This window comes from Colletotrichum jinshuiense, chromosome 5, assembly GCF_051148585.1.
Source record: "Colletotrichum jinshuiense chromosome 5, complete sequence".
Lineage (NCBI taxonomy): Eukaryota > Fungi > Ascomycota > Sordariomycetes > Glomerellales > Glomerellaceae > Colletotrichum > Colletotrichum jinshuiense.
In genome coordinates this window covers 4,506,924-4,522,965 of record NC_139312.1, presented here as the reverse complement: position 1 = coordinate 4,522,965, position 16,042 = coordinate 4,506,924, and the positions used below count along the sequence as shown (strand labels likewise).

Sequence of the window (16,042 nt, the reverse complement as noted above, 5' to 3'; positions counted from 1 at the left end):
TTGAGGCGGAACCTACAAGTACCCGAGCCCGGTGACGGGTGACGGGACCGATGATCTTCCCGTGAGCGGCCCACAGAAAGTAACAACGCATCTAGATAGGACAATATGAATAAGTCTCACAACCCGGAACTTCACTCGATGAAGACGTACTATCCCAATATTTCGTACAGTTGTACGACAAACCTCCTGAATTTCTTCGAAACTCGACAACTCTCGCTATGGCTTTCAAGATCATCATCGTGGGAGGCAGCGTTGCCGGGTTGGCACTGGCCAACATGCTTGAGAAATTCAACATTGACTATGTAGTTCTTGAAGCCTATCCAGAGATTGCTCCCCAAGTTGGAGCCAGTATTGGTCTGCTGCCCAACGGACTTCGCATTCTTGATCAGCTTGGCTGCTACGAAGCGTATCGGGCCAAGGCTGAGGATCAGATATACCAGCACGCATACCTGAGAGAACCGACCGGTAAGGCTTTCGGGTATCAGCATGATCTCATGGATATGTGGGAGAGAATGTGGGTTAAGGTCCATTTCAAACGTCCTGGCAACTGACATTAGGACAGGCTGGGGTATCCAATGATTTTCGTAGACAGACAGATGCTCATTCAAGTGCTGTACGAAAACTTGAAGCATAAGGAGAGAGTACTCACCTCGAAAAGGGTCATATCTGTTGATGTTGCCAGCTCCGGAGCTAGCGTCACCACTCAAGACAAGAAAACATTCAGCGGAGACATCGTCGTAGGAGCCGACGGAATCCACAGCACTGTCAGAAAAGAAATGTGGCGCAACGCTCCGACAGGATACTTTCCTCCCGATGAATACTCCAAACTTCCGGCTTCCACAATGTGTATTTTCGGCATCTCTGAGCGGCCTAAGACCTATCCTGGAGCTAGCCAGCATAACACCATGTTCTCCGGACATAGCTATTTCGTTATGGCTGCGCCCAAGAATCGCGTTTATTGGTTCCTATTTATGGAGCTGAAAGACACACTCTACGGCCACGATATTCCGAGGTGCGTTTTTTGGCCCAAAGAACATGCAATATTTTGGAGACTGAACTTTATTTCCTAGATATACAAAGGCCGATGAGGAGGTGATTGTGAATCAGCATTTACAAGACCGCATTCTGGAAAACATGACTTTCAGCGATCTGTATGAAAACCGCATTGTGACTACGCTGGCGCCAATCCAGACGTACGTCTTCGAAAAGTGGCATTATCAAAGAATCATTACCATCGGAGACTCTGCTCACAAGGTTAGTACCACTCGAACTATTACTAATTTGGAGAAGGAGCATATGATCTGTAAAATTGGAGATGAAAGAGCATTACTGACATAAAGCGTCTTTCATAGGTCGACCCTGTGACGGGCCAGGGCGGCAACGGTGCTATAGAATCGGGGGCGTTGTTGGTAAATGCGCTTCTGCGGAGCTTGGACCAGAACCCAGACGGTCTTAGCAACAAAAAGGTGGAAAAGGTACTCGCAGAGGTGCACACTAGCCGTTATGTAAGTGATGAACGAAGCCGGCTCATCGACGATTGAAGACGTGAATGAGAGCTAAGAGTTACCCAAATAGGAGCGAGCCCAAGACGTTGTTATGCAAGGTCACTGGCTTCAAGACGCCTTTACGCAACGTTCTAGAATGGGAAAACTCATCGCACGCTACTTTATGCCTGCACTGGGTTCGTTCGGCGTCGTTTACAGGGGTGTCGAATTCTGCGCGCCAGCAACGAGCTTGCATAGGCTCAGGATTCCTCCACGCCCCCGAGCTGTGCCGTTTGAGGATGAGTTGCCTGCGAAACCGCTCAAAATTGTGGGCCAAGCGAACAAACTTGTATCTGTCGCGGCGACCGCCCTACTTTGTGGTGCAGCCGTGGGACTGCTGCGTATGCCCATGAAGATCGAGTTTTTACTTGACGTGTTGTGCTCTACCGGATCAGAGACCACGTCAATGTTACCAGCCGTCGCTTTTCTCACCAACACAGCCTCCCTTTTGGCAATGGCTCTTGTTGAATCGAACCGCGTTGGCAACCAAATCACGTCCCTGGTTCTGTAAGTTGACCCCTTGTGTTCGAAATGCCGGCTTCCATCTCCAGCATTATCAAGCATAACCACCAGTAAGCGTTGATTAATGGCTAACCAATCACCTAGTATCGGTATTTTTGCTGCCGTCAATAGCAGTTTTGGCCCAGGAGCGCTGGCGCCTATCGCTTGCCTTTTTGCTCACTGGACATGCGGCTCCATTGTTGGAAGACACGTACCAGTCGAGGCCGCCAAAATGGTGCTGCCCATAGTCGCCGCAGGCTATGTGGTCCCAGCTGCAACTGCTTTGTATCGGCTGGACGCAAGCTCGATCACGGTGTGGCGCAATGCCCCCATCCTCTGCTTCATGCTGGCCAGGAGTCTTTCCGTACTCGGGAATGGTTCCGGATCAGGAGAAGCCCAGGACGAGAAATCCAAATTGCAGATCACTCGGGAGCGATCTCGCAACATGTTCGCCAAGGCGGATTTGCCATGGGTGGGGCTCGTCCACCATTCTGCGCTCGCCGTCTCTGCGGCAATCCATCTTGCCAACGTTTACTTCCACGGCATTCGGCTCAGTCTGGTGTTTGGTGGCAGCGATGCAGCTCAGGCGGCTCTGGGTTTGTACAAGTATGAGGGCTTGGTCTTCACGTTGTCCTCGTTATTGCTTGCGCTTGGTGCTGCCCCTTGGAACCTGCGGCTGTGTGGGTACATTACCACGGCGCAAGCTCTGAGGTCTGCTTCGGCGATAATTGTGAGTATATTTGCACTTGGTCCTGCAGCGACATTGGCTGGCATGGCTAGCTATCGGGAGGGCGTTCTCGCCAGCTTCGGCCGATAAGAAACAGACTACTGCGGAACCAGCGGTTATATTGCCCCAGATGAGACTGGCAAAATAGATCCGGGGGCGGTGGTGAAATTGTTTAAGCGGAGGTAAGGAAATTGTTAGCAAAGATTATTGAGCAATGGTCTTGCACATTTTGTGGTTTGGGATTTACTGTGAACTCCAGAGATCTGGTTCTGGTCCGAGCAGTGTTTACATTTCAAGGGATGACAATATAGTCATGGCACACCACTTGTTTAAATAAGACGGACAATGAACTGCTTCAGCCGTCAGGCGACAATTCGGTAGTGGTCTTGAAAAGGACTAGAAATCTTGACGCAAGTTATGGTTCATCAAGATAACAATTTTTTGTCCTCAAGCGGCACGGCGAGGCCTCACACGGCACGGCATGTTCCATTAGATATCAGATAGGGATAGTTTCTGCTAGGACGCCGAGGTTGATACTTTAAACAGTAGTCATACGTGATACATGGTATGCTGATAGTTCTAGGCTTCAGAGGATATAATGGTGATCCGCTATATTCTTAACATGATTGTGGGTAAGTGATATCACTAATGAAAGACATTGAGAGTTACGAAGAATGAGTTCAAAATTAATTGCTGAGAAGCTAGAAGGTATTATGAGTTGATATTGTCTTGAGATTTCTACTTGTTGGTTACTTTTGTCTGCTAGTGTACCCTTTGGTTATTAGTCTAACATCTTGATACTAATTTTTATTTAAACGATTAATTGATCACTGATTGATAAGTGGGTGTGTAGAGTGACCAGCTTATCTTATCTGCACATGACTACCTAGTGGTTTATCGTCCTGTAGGAGATATGTTTACCCTCCCTGGGCCTTCTTGCTGCCAGGTGCCTGTGAGGGGCCTCCTGGTTCACGCCTAATGGGTCATAACACGGCCTCACTACAGAGCACAGGCGACAACAACATACTGCTTCAATCCTCAATCCAACAACCATCGCATTAGAGTTCTTCAGGTGAATTAAATCTGGTGGGTACATCTAATCAAACAGATAAACTAAGGCATACAGTTTTCTGATTGTAAGCGTCACCGCCGTCGATCCAGCCCACACCGCCCCATTCCACGCCCTCGGGCCCCTCTCCAACTCGTCGGAATCTGGCGTATACACCGACCTCGCCAAGTTCGTCGGCGTCAGGACCACCGACGGCCCGTGCCAAAATACCGGCGCCAACAACCCGCGCTTCCCCATCTACCTCGAGACCTACAACACCACCGCCCAGAAGCTCGCCTTTGATTTCTTCGCCAGCAGCATTGTGACCAACTCGGCGCTCAGTACCTCATTGGTCACCTTTGATGACTATCCCATGGGAAGGGGACAAGGCCAAGGCAGACGATTCGAGTGCGTATGGGCACCGCGCTCAGAATGTGTTGGCCGGGCCGTTGTTGCAGTACATGCCCAGGGACGCGGCGCTGGGCGAGGAGGTTGCGAGGCTAGGGAAAGACTTCCGCCAGAGTCTCCACGAAGGCACAGGACGTGATTTTGTTCCCGTGTATCTGAACTATGCGTTTGGAAATGAGGGGCCGGAGCAGTGGTATGGGCATGAGGAGTGGCGGATGACTCGCCTGCAGGAAGTGAAGGCGGCGTATGATCCCAATGGCTTGTTTAGCTTTTATGGACCTATTGCTTAGATGAGTTGAGGTGGGGGGAATGTTAGATTATGCATAGCGCTTTGGCGGTGAGCTTGGATTCTTTTCGCTTTGCAGGACGAGTACACTACTTATTTCGGCTCGGAGGGTTTGGTTAATTCAATGTTAAGACTATGAACTTGCTCGAAACACCACGCGCTTTGCCTCGGAAAAAGTACGAGGATAATCTCGCAGATATGAGTCTGCTCGAAGACTACTGACTTTGGAGTAATGAGAAAGGTGCCTGACTATTTGAACATGATGTGGGACATTATAGAAACCAACGCCCAACTCTTTTTTTTTTTTTTGGGGGGGGGGGGGGGGGGGGGTTTGGCATATGCTGACCTAGAAACTCGTCATATGAACCACTAGTAGGAAAGTGAAATACAACTGTCATATTCGCGGAAAGATTCTCATCCTAGCCTTGAGATGGTCATAACAAACGAAGACGGAATTGAGAACAGACGTCCTATTTCCACTCGCAAAAGACAGTGATCTATCGACCATCGGCGCCCTCACGCAGAACCCGGCAGCTTCAGTCCCGTAAAGTCCTCCAAAGCCTTCACCACCGCCTCCTGCAAGCCTACGTCTTCAGTAGCAGGCAACGGCTCGCCCTTTTGCTTCTTCGGGTCAAAGTACCGACCCGTCTCTCCACTCACATCGTATTCGCCCTCGGCCAGCATGACATACGTCTCCAGCCCGTCTTCCATCTTGTCAGGCGCCTCGAACTTTGTGAGCTTGGTGGGCACGTAGCCCGGGTGCATCGCCACCACCGACGTGCCCTTGCCCTGCATCCTCCTCGCGGCCGCATTCACGAGGCACATGACGTGAAACTTGGAGCTGCAGTACGCTTCGAAGTCGTTCCACCCCTTCTCGCCCCTCCCGAGCCAGAAGATGTCCTCGACCTCCGGCTTGGCCTCGCGATGCAGCACCGACGCCACGAACACGATCCGTTTCGGCGGCGTCAACAGGCAGGCGAAGATGTACGGCGACACCAAGTTGACAAAGACCTGGGCGGGCACGCCCGACTCGGTCTCGCGGAAGGGCCCGTACAGCAAGCCGGCGTTGAGGACGACGGCGTCGAACTGCCCGACTGCGTTGGCCTGCTCGGCGAGGGAGCGAGTCTCGGACGTGCTGGTGAGGTCGGCGACGAAGACGCCCGCGGCGCCGGGGACGAGGTTCTTGGCCTCTTCGGCGCGGGCCGCGTTGCGCGCGTGCAGATAGACGGTGTGTTTGCGCTCGACGAGTTGACGGGCGGCGCCGAGGCCGAAGCCGTCGGTGGATCCGGTGATGAGGATGCGGCCCATCTTTCACTCGGGTGACTTGCGATGGTTTGCGGGGGTGGAATTGATGCTGTGTTGGGATGGTGTGATTTTGACGACCAGGAGCTTAAGAGAAATGAGGGAGGGTTTTGTAGGGACCGATGCTATGTGGAAGACAGCGGGAGAGATGTGTGAGGTCCTCACGACTTCAGGGAGTGGAGTTGGGAAATTGGGAAATTCAATCGCGGCGGAAGCAAGAAAAATCCTTGATGGTAAAGTGGATCTGTTCTGTAGCAATGATTGCAAGAGGCATTATGCGCATCATCGGCTTGGATCGGGGTGGAAGGGAAGTTCAAGTCTGCGTGGATATCATCATATTATGCAGCCAAGGGTGGCTTGGCTTCTTCTTTTTTCTTTCTTTCTCCATAGCCTTGCTGTTCCATCTCCGGCAGGCAACGTGAAGTGAGGGGTTTGCCGTGGGGCACCTGGTGGGAACCGGCGGGGTTAGGCTGACAGCCCCGCTGAGCTGCGGATGGCCCGGGCAGAGCCCCGGCGTCGCGTTCGGGCACCGGCCCGTGACACGCGGCGCCACATCGCATCCAGGGCATTGCGTACGACTCATTACGCTTAAAATGCTTTCCCAAGCTCCACGGCACGGCCCATCGTTCGGCCGTACCCGTTCATCCGCACCTATGCCCCGTCCGAGTACGATCTGGTGATTCTGACAGGAGGACCATTCAACCTGTTGAAACACACCGAGGAGAACGAGAGACCGGAGTGGGTGCGGCGAACACTTGGCTGGATCCAGGAGACTGTGAAAATCCACGAAGCAAGTGGGCTCAATGAGCCAGGTAGTAAGAAGAAGGCCAAGTTACTGGGTATCTGCTGGGGTCATCAAGCCATTGCCTTGGCTCTTGGAGGGCGGTTGGGACAGGTGCTGCAGGAGAGAGGCGGGCAATTAATCGGTGTTGAGACCGTCCCTCCCACTTCTCAAGGCGCTGTTTTCTTCAAACTAAATCGCTTGTATGGACCCACCTACCCGATACCCTCCCAATTTTCCTACAAACCAACAGAAAAACTAACATGTGCCTCTATCTTTACCATAGGATATTCAAAAAAATCACGCCCCTGTTGTAACCCACCCCGGGCCATATCTTACACCTGTCGCTTCTGGCTCATCTTGTTCTCAAAACGAGGTTCTCCTCTCCCACAGCCCTCCTATTCTCACCTTCCAAGGCCACCCGGAGATGGACGCCGCTTTGCAAGACTATTTGCCGGATTTGCGACGGGAGGCGCGTCGGACCGTGCAGACTGGATTCAGTTGGAAGGGCTGAAAGGTATCGACGACGTACATGATGGGGAGGCGATCTTGAGAAGGGTGGTGGCGTGGGCGGGCGAGTAGAGGAAACAAGCGAGGCTGAATCGGGGTCTGCTGAGGGTCATATTAGTGGACGAACGTGTCGGACGAAGGATCCACCTTTCTGCCCAGAATCGGTGAGGGATCCAGTTCTTCTGACTGGCATTGATATCCTAGCTATTACGACATAGTAGTGTGTGTGTGCGCCCATGCGTTCCGCATTCGGCATCGACCTAATAGCTACGACAGTTCTCAGACCTGTAACTAACTTATTATTTAAACGATCAGTTGCTGTGCTTCACTGATCACTAAATCGACAAGTGGGTCCTACACAGTAGCTAGCTTATCTTATCACACGTGAATCAGTAGATCTGGTTGTCCTCTATAGGCCGCGTACAATGGCCTTCTTGCCGCCAGGGGCCTGTGGGGCGCCTCCTGTGCACTGCGCCTTCCGGGCTATAACATGGCCTCAGTGTGCAGCACAGGTGACAACAACATACCCTTCAATCCTCAATCCAACAACCATTGCGTTAGAGTTCTTCAGGTGAATTAAATATGGTGGGTACATCTAATCAAACAGAAAAACTAAGGCCCAACTAAGCCAGCCTACGGTTTTCTGATCGTAAGTACCAAGATTACTGAGATATAACAAACAAATCCGAGATGGATTCACAAGACTCAGCTGGTGAGGCATTCTACTTTTACAGTCTCCAAACAGGTTCAAATGATTCGGTCCTCATTTTGCCTTTTGCACATAAGCAGGCTCCACAAACCCACCGAAACACCAATGGAATCCTTGTAGCACCAACACCACCTGTAAGGCCCGCGGTTAATCATGCAGGTGACGTTTCGGGCTTGGTGAGCAGCCTGGCTGCCCTCTATTTTCTGGCGACGCGATTGGCCGTTTCTGACATATTTCTAGAGAAGCCAAGCACTGCAGGCAGCTGAACTATTAAAGCAAGGTTCCCACCCCTCCAGCTGTAGGTAATTAACACAATCAGGCTTACCATCCTCATACATTAGACGAGACTCACACGATGGCTTTCAACGGCATCCAGTGACATTTCCGAAGAAAATTGTCTGCTTTTAGTAGCCTACACATGCTTTCAGGCTTTCGAGTTACAACATGGCAGTCATGAAGAGCCTTACATTCATCTTCGCGATGTCGTTGGCTGTAGGTGCGGTCGCAGATGGTGGAGACGACTTCTCCAACAATTTATTTTCCGACCTAGCGCCGTACGTTTACTTCCTATCCTGTTTCGACTGATGTACTGACAAGCTTTTCCGGCCAGAATTCTGGCTCTCTTTGGGGAACGTTTCACGATGCAATTCATAAGTCAGTCGACGGGCTGGGCCGACAACATTATACTGGCAATGGCCCCCCTAGGTATAATCACTATTATCGTTAGTGCGATCAGGGTTGGCGGCCCCTCATGGCTCAAGGCTATTATCGGAAGAGCTAGGGAGAACCTGGCTGCTGCTGAACAGGATGTAATGTCGTCCACCTCAACGGAAGTCTGTGAGCTCTGGAATGGCAGGGAGGTGGTGAAATGTATGGGATCAGCATCCATTGCAGAGTTCATCTTTTTGTTGCCCAGCAATCGACCCACAAACGGAAACAGGCGACATGGCGATTCAGAAACAGTCGTTCCAGAGGTAGCGGTAGTGACAATGACACTGCAACAAGCGTTGGAAAACGGGCACATTAAGATGGATGACTTTAATGGTTAGTAGCTTCGCCTGATGGATTGGTTGGACCTAGCCTCACATCTCTCCTAGGGTCGAGCAACCAAGACAGCCACGTTGGGAAGCATACTTCTCAAACTACCCCCAACGACTCGACTGTAGAAAAAGGAGAAGCACCGGCGACTTCTTCGACATCGGACATCATCATCGTACGAAATGTAACTACCAATGCGCCGAACATATCGCTCAATTCCCAGCGCCAGGACAGCAAGGCAGAGTTATGGGCGGTGGCGGTCATAGGGACCATCCTCCAGCTAGGTGTTGTTGCTTTTGCTGGATTCGCCACCTACTACCCGACGCTGAAGTTTTTGAAGGACGACCGTCCCATTGTAGGTTATGCCTTTCCCTGCAATGCAATCGGCACACTTGTCTTGGTCGCCGGCATGCTACAATGCGCCCACATTGTAGACAGTAGGACAGAGGAAAAGCGGTATCGACCAGCACAGGGGAAGGATACTCGGTTGGTTTGGCTGCAGCGGACCAAAACCGTCAGCGATCAGGTTTTTGCTTCTTTTGCGCTGTTTGCAAGGGACAAGCGGGATTTGATCACCACGTCTTACCGAGAAAACAGCCATCCCCACGTCGTGGAGCTGAAGACTATCGTTGCGACGGTTGTCGGCCTTTGCGGATTCATTGTGCAGTTTATCGGTCTACGTGCGATGCACTGGTCCGCTTCGGTCGCTCAGCTAGGTGCAATCGTTGTGATGACGTGCTTTAGGGCATGGGTTCGTCGCGAACTTTCAAAGCCTCTCCAGTTCCAGGGTCTCGATTCGGAATTCGAGCTGGATTGGTTTTCTATATGGCTGAGAGATGTAGGGAACGCCCGTTGGGGAGATATGGGAAAACCCACCATAGCGGACTGGAGCCTCGAGAGTCCTAGGATGCAACACGAGAAATTAAACAACGAGCCAAGCGAATCAATCAATCAAATAGCTTCGAATGCGCACAGAATTATGAAGATAAGGCGAGACCTGGGTAAGCTAGCGGGTTGGCCTGGGCCGGCTTCCGCAGAAGCCATTTCTGTTGCAAGGGCAATGGAGATCACGATGGATGCTCTCTTTGGTTCTTACGACAAAAGCTTTACTTGGTCTATCAGATCAACTGATGCACAAACCGTTAAGTTCCGTCTAACACGAAAAGACAAAAGATGGAAAGCCCACTCAGACGAAATCGAAGCAGCGTTGTCATTATGGCTTTACACTGTTCACCGGCACGAGCACGACGAAGAGGGGGAATCTACAAAGGCGCCTGCTGCAAGGAACTCGGACTCTGAGGATGATGATACGTGGCTGCGTGAAAAAGGTCCGGCTGCAGAGTCTAGTTTGCGGCTTCTTGGCCCGGATACCGAAGCTCTTCGTCAAGATCTTAAGTGGTGGATGCCTACCGAGGCTTCCCGAATCATGACGGTTTCGGAATGCGATGACGGCGAAGGATTGGAAGTGAGGAATAACAGAATCATTGGCCATGGGAATCTTTCCCGCTCGACTAAGGAGTCGGGCCCGCACGCTACAAGTCGTTTTATGACTGGCGAGCTGGCAAAGCCCAGCGTGGATTCTGGCAACCATGTTGGCGGGGAACAAAATGCAAGATCATTTCTGGCCACAGAATCACACAAGCCCCTAAAGTTGCTATACGCCCAAGACATGTTTTCAGCTTTCATGTGGGCTGTGGCAAAGACGCAGAGCGAACCTATCGAGGGCAGTGCCGACTTGCGGCCCGATGACTCGAGCGACTCCAACGCCTGGCAGTCCTTCACACTCCGAAATGATAGGCTGTCGGCGATGGCTCAGGATATCAAAAGCACCGGACTTGGCAGCCTGGAAGAAATTTACTTGAATATTATTCCGCCTCTCAGCGGGCAGCAAAAGCTTCCTCAAGTTGATACCCCCATTGTCGAATGGGCACGGAAACACGCTAAGCGATACGAGCAGTTCGGAGATTGGAAAGAGGCCGGCGACGCATACCTTTGGCTCTTCCGGACAGCCGGGACATCCGGCAAAAAAGCCTTTATCGTCAAGGCCACAGCCGTATTGATGGAATGTTTGAGACAAGTTACCTTGGCCGTCGAATTGAGTAAATCTCAACAAGAAATAAATAGATTCGAGCAGCTAGAGAGGCTACAATCAACTCTCGTATACAAACTGAAATCCACAGACCAGGAGACATTATCGAACCTCATGGGTTTGTATGAGAAACAGGGCCGGAAATGGGAATGCCCCCCTGCACTGGAACTTAGGTCTTCCCGCCTGGAAGAAGACATTTGCTCCAGGTTGTTTAACTTCACAAGACTTCATGAAGCTACGTATTCGGACGGGCTTATTACTACCCATGGCGGAGAGAATGTTAATGTGAAGGACATTCATGGTTGGACGCCGCTTCACTATGCTGTCATCAATACTTGGAATCACATGTACAAGCGGTACAATATCGAAAAACTATTAGAGGGGCAAGCAGATTGCAATGCATGGGACCTACTCGAATGGACACCACTACATTACGCTTGTCAGCGCGACGATCCTCTCATCGTTCGGATTTTACTCCAAAAAGGCGCAGATGTTAATGCCCAGGGCAGAAATGGAGTAGCACCGCTTCACTGCGCAGCAAGAACGTGTTCTCTGAATGTGGTGACCGCGTTGGTTGAGGCAGGGGCTACTATTGATATTCTGGACGCATCAGGAAACACACCTCTACTCTGGGCTGCATACATGGGGCACAAAGACGTTGTCGCCTATCTTTGGGAAGACGCTAACAGGAAGCTGCGAAACAAGAACGGCAGGACTACCATGCATCTAGCAGCCGTAGCGGGAAAGGAAGAGATGATAAAGTGGCTACACAATCAGTCTCTTGCCGACAACAACGTCAAGAACGCCGAAGCCGCCTTGGACACCAAGGACAGTGATGGGAGGACACCGCTGCACTTGGCATCTGCGAATGGGCATGATCATGTCGTAAGGCTGCTTATCGAGCTAGGTGCCGATAAGGAGGCCAAGGATAATGATGGCCAAACACCGCTGCACTTGGCATCTGCGAATGGGCATGATCATGTCGTAAGGCTGCTTATCGAGCTAGGTGCCAACAAGGAGGCCAAGGATAATCATGGCCAAACACCACTACACCAGACTTCCAGAGAAGGAAAGGAGGCTACTACAAGGCTTCTTATCGAGCTAGGTGCTGACAAGGAGGCCAAGGATAAGAATGGCCGAACCCCACTACACTGGGCTGCTATTGCATATGGAGGGGAGACTACTACAAGGCTGCTTATTGAGCTAGGTGCTGACAAGGAGGCCAAGGATAATGATGGCCAAACACCGCTGCACTTGGCATCTGCGAATGGGCATGATCATGTCGTAAGGCTGCTTATCGAGCTAGGTGCCGATAAGGAGGCCAAGGATAATTATGGCCAAACACCACTACACCAGGCTTCTAGAGAAGGAAAGGAGGCTACTACATGGCTGCTTATCGAGCTAGGTGCTGATAAAGATGCCATGGATAATAATGGCCGAACCCCACTACACTATGCTGCTACAGAAGGAGAGGAGACCACTCTAAAGCTGCTTGTTGAGCTAGGTGCCGATATAGAGGTCAAGGATAATATAGGCCTAACTGCACTATACTGGGCTGTCATGGCAAGTAAGGACACCACTATAAAGCTACTTATCAAGCTAGGTGCCGACATGGAGGCCAAGGATAATGATGGCCGAACCCTACTACACGGGGCTGCTATTGCATATGGAGGGGAGACTACTACAAGGCTGCTTATTGAGCTAGGTGCTGACAAGGAGGCCAAGGATAATGATGGCCAAACACCGCTGCACTTGGCATCTGCGAATGGGCATGATCATGTCGTAAGGCTGCTTATCGAGCTAGGTGCCGACAAGGAGGCAAAGGATAATGCGGGAAGGACGCCGACTTTGAACTGGCTGTGACACAGAAGTATGATACTTGAGTAAAACTACTTGGGGTTTGTAACCCACCAAGATTGTTGTAATTCTTTTTCTTCAGATATCCCTCTATATTCGTCACACCTACAGAGTCTTTGTTACACGGCATATCGCCGCTGACGCCATCATCCCCGGCTAGCTCATCTTTACCGCCCCAGAAAATTATAATTCTGCAAGCTTTACCATGTATCTTCAAAGATTGTTTGCACGGTTGACCGACCGCCTTCGCAACTAAACCGTGATTCTCCCCTTTGTAACTTGCGGGCTTTGAGTATCACATATTTACGACCTGAGAAGATACGGGTGTAAGATGACCCACCGTCCAACTGATCATAACCGCCAAGAGCGGCGAGCATTCGCAGGACCCACACCTTACCGAATGTGGGAGTTGTTTGCTTACGAAACCGCGTCATGCAGGAGGAGGGCTGACAAAGGCGATGGCACCCAAATATCTGGCCATCGGGATGAGACGCTGTGGAAGCGGGCAACGAGAACGACGAGCCTCCCCCGCGAGAGCAACGATGGGCGGCTTTGGCGCCGATCCACTGCACCGTCCCACCCGCCACCATTTCGCCCGCCTCCTACGACCATCGGCCTCGTGGTAATGGCGATAATGAAGCGCCTACGGGTCGAGAATCCAGAGCCGCCATCCGCTCTGGCCGCGGAGTCCAGCGCCGACCCTGCCTTGCCCCTCGACCCCCGCTTTTACGACGTCAACACGGATCCGGGAACGCGCGCGAGGAAGACGTCCGCCTCGGCCTCGTCGAGGGGCTGGGGTTCGTCGTACGGCAGAATGTCTCCAGCGGCACGGGCTTGGGTAAGTCAATTGCCCGCCGATGGGGTGGGGGGGGAGTGGAGGTTACTCGTATCTTGTTTCGTCTCACGAAGCTAACCGTCGGGGTAAGATAGGTTGACCTCAGCAAGCACGCGGGCGACACAACAGCTCTACGTTCATTCCTATCTACGCGACAAGAAAGCCTCGAGGGCGTCAGGCGGGAACTCCAGATGCTATCGAGCCTCGTCCCGCCCCAACCCGGCGACCTGCCGCCCAGCGTGATTGCCCAACACCTGTGCGTCGTAGCGCAGGTCCACATCGAAGCGACCGAACTCCGGTGGATGATATGCCAGGTCGAGCTGGCAAGCAAGGCCGACCAACAAATCAAGCGGATGGGGTTTTCCAAGGACCTGGATCCGGCCGCGACGTTCCTGCAGTGGCAGATGGACAAGAAGAAGAAGCAGACCGAGAGAGGCGCGAAGTGGGCGCTGAGGGAGCTGTGCACGTGCTTCGCGGCGCTGTCCAGGGTGTTTTCTGCCGCACCGGGCGAGTATTCCCTCGACTCTACCCTCAACCAAGCGGTTCCCTTTGACGGCTGCAGGTGGCAGGGCCCTTTGGCGCAGGCGGTCCCCAGCCAATTCCCCGCGGAAATCGGGCATTCCGCGGTTGACTTGGCCCTGCGCAAGCTGACTTTGGCGGAAGGCTTTGTACGCAACGTCTTGGACCTGTGAAAATTGGCCAACCCGTCCGCAGAGAAGTGTTTACTTGCTCGAGTGAAAAGAGCAGGAACTGTTGCATACCAGAGACGTGCACATGGGAGAAGCGGGAAACAGTAAAAAAATGAAATAAATGTGAACATTGACGACCAAGAGTAAAGCGCCGAGCCTCTGGGTAGAATGTTTCCTCGAGCACTCCTGATGCACAACTAAGCTGATGCACGTTCTACTTATTCATGCTTTTTCGCACTGAAAATATGAGACTGCAGGTTATCGCCTCCAAGACTTGTATCGCCAACGAGATGAATGCGCAGCTCCCAAATGTCAACTCGACCAAGTCCGCCTCACCATCTTTTTTGCATCATCTGCGACGACCACAGGGGCTGCAAATACCCCGTCGTCAAAGTAGAGTCATCTGCCAGTGCTAGCGTTATAAAAATCAATAGTTTGTCGGATGAATCATGAAGCAGACAAATCTCAGACGCAGATTGTCGGCTCGTCCCGGCGTTGTCATCCAAAGTTAGGGCGCCACCGTATCCACTCTACACATGGTGTTCAGGGAACATCCTTGGAAGGTAGAAGTTTATTACGAAGGAGGGTTCAATGGTATCGTCGACTTTCCAAGCCAGCCAGCCAGCCTGATGATTTGCGACAGGAAAGCAATGGGAGATAGCAGCGCTTTCCCCTGCGGATATCCGCAAAACGCTTTGCGCCCAGCACCTGCAAAGCGAAATGGTCCATCACGAGAAGGCGGGTAGATTATGCATGTATGCGGGCCGATCCGGGCAGCGCTGACGAGGCACTCGTTCGGACATAGAGGGTGCTGGCACCGCCGCGCTTGCGCCCATGCTGCTGCTGCTGGGCGAGTCCCGCGGTCCCTCTCCACTGCTTGTCCTATTTGACTTGCTCAGTGAGTTGATGGCCGTTCCGGGGGATTTCACTTCATCCTTGGCAGCCCGGGCAACGGCGATAAGCGACGGCCACGTGGCAACAAGTTGTCGGGCTGACATGGCATGGTTTTGCCGGTAGATAAGCCCCTCACAGCGCCAAGTTTTGTTCGGCTGCGAAACCCAGCCAGTCGGGGGAATCCATCGGTGCGCCACGCGGGAAGATCCGGTGCTAACAATTGCATGGACCCGCGATATCGAAGCCACAGCGACGCCACACCCGAGACTGTATCCGGACATCGACGGTGATACTGGTCACATTTTGTGCCCATTTACATGGCCAAATTGCCTGTTTCCATGTATTACTCGAGTAGGCTGACTATCAGCCGCTTACTGGAAGCATTGTAAGTTTACCACGCGTCTTCTAACGATCGGACAGTGTGTATTGTATCTGGTTGATCAGGACACCCCATAGGGTAGTCTGCAGCAATAAAAGATGGGGAATTCAATGGTGTTATGGTACAATACGATTGAAAAAATTAGCAAAGCTTTCGTGAGCCAGTAAACCCTGTTTTACTCGAAGAAAAATAGACTACGATACATTAGTTAAGTCATTCAAAACATGATACATACATATAGCTTGTTTCGCCTGTTATCCAAGGTAGCTGGGTTGGCTAGTTTTTTACAGTCATCCAAATTATTAATATTCAGGTACGATACTAGTAGTGCCGAAGCACAATGATAACTCTATCTTAACATGCAAGCCTGTTAATACAAGTTTTTTTTGGTCCGAAAGCAAAACAGGCTGCAGGCTACATCTCTCTTCAATCCCGACTCACACCA

The 16,042-nt window shown here is 51.8% G+C and overlaps 4 protein-coding genes across 4 annotated transcripts; 3 read left to right on the top strand and 1 right to left on the bottom strand.

Annotated features, from left to right (window-relative positions):
- Positions 1 to 218: 218 nt before the first annotated feature.
- Positions 219 to 4,518, top strand: EsH8_V_001087 (uncharacterized protein; the record flags this gene model as incomplete). The annotated part of the gene is made up of 9 exons (XM_083273603.1): positions 219 to 514; positions 563 to 1,012; positions 1,071 to 1,254; positions 1,353 to 1,505; positions 1,576 to 2,051; positions 2,151 to 2,775; positions 3,356 to 3,404; positions 3,934 to 4,228; positions 4,290 to 4,518. 9 exons carry the CDS (start codon positions 219 to 221, stop codon positions 4,516 to 4,518), a joined length of 2,757 nt encoding a protein of 918 aa, XP_083126318.1.
- Positions 4,519 to 5,030: 512 nt separating this feature from the next.
- On the bottom strand, positions 5,031 to 5,822 carry EsH8_V_001086 (uncharacterized protein; the record flags this gene model as incomplete). The annotated part of the gene is made up of 1 exon (XM_083273602.1): positions 5,031 to 5,822. The coding sequence occupies one exon, from the start codon at positions 5,820 to 5,822 to the stop codon at positions 5,031 to 5,033; it is 792 nt and encodes a 263-aa protein (XP_083126317.1).
- A 2,438-nt stretch (positions 5,823 to 8,260) lies between these two features.
- EsH8_V_001085 (ankyrin repeat domain-containing protein) lies at positions 8,261 to 12,806 on the top strand (the record flags this gene model as incomplete). The annotated part of the gene is made up of 3 exons (XM_083273601.1): positions 8,261 to 8,370; positions 8,427 to 8,860; positions 8,914 to 12,806. The coding sequence occupies 3 exons, from the start codon at positions 8,261 to 8,263 to the stop codon at positions 12,804 to 12,806; spliced, it is 4,437 nt and encodes a 1,478-aa protein (XP_083126316.1).
- Positions 12,807 to 13,200: 394 nt separating this feature from the next.
- On the top strand, positions 13,201 to 14,327 carry EsH8_V_001084 (uncharacterized protein; the record flags this gene model as incomplete). The annotated part of the gene is made up of 2 exons (XM_083273600.1): positions 13,201 to 13,638; positions 13,731 to 14,327. The coding sequence occupies 2 exons, from the start codon at positions 13,201 to 13,203 to the stop codon at positions 14,325 to 14,327; spliced, it is 1,035 nt and encodes a 344-aa protein (XP_083126315.1).
- Between the last annotated feature and the right edge of the window lie 1,715 nt (positions 14,328 to 16,042).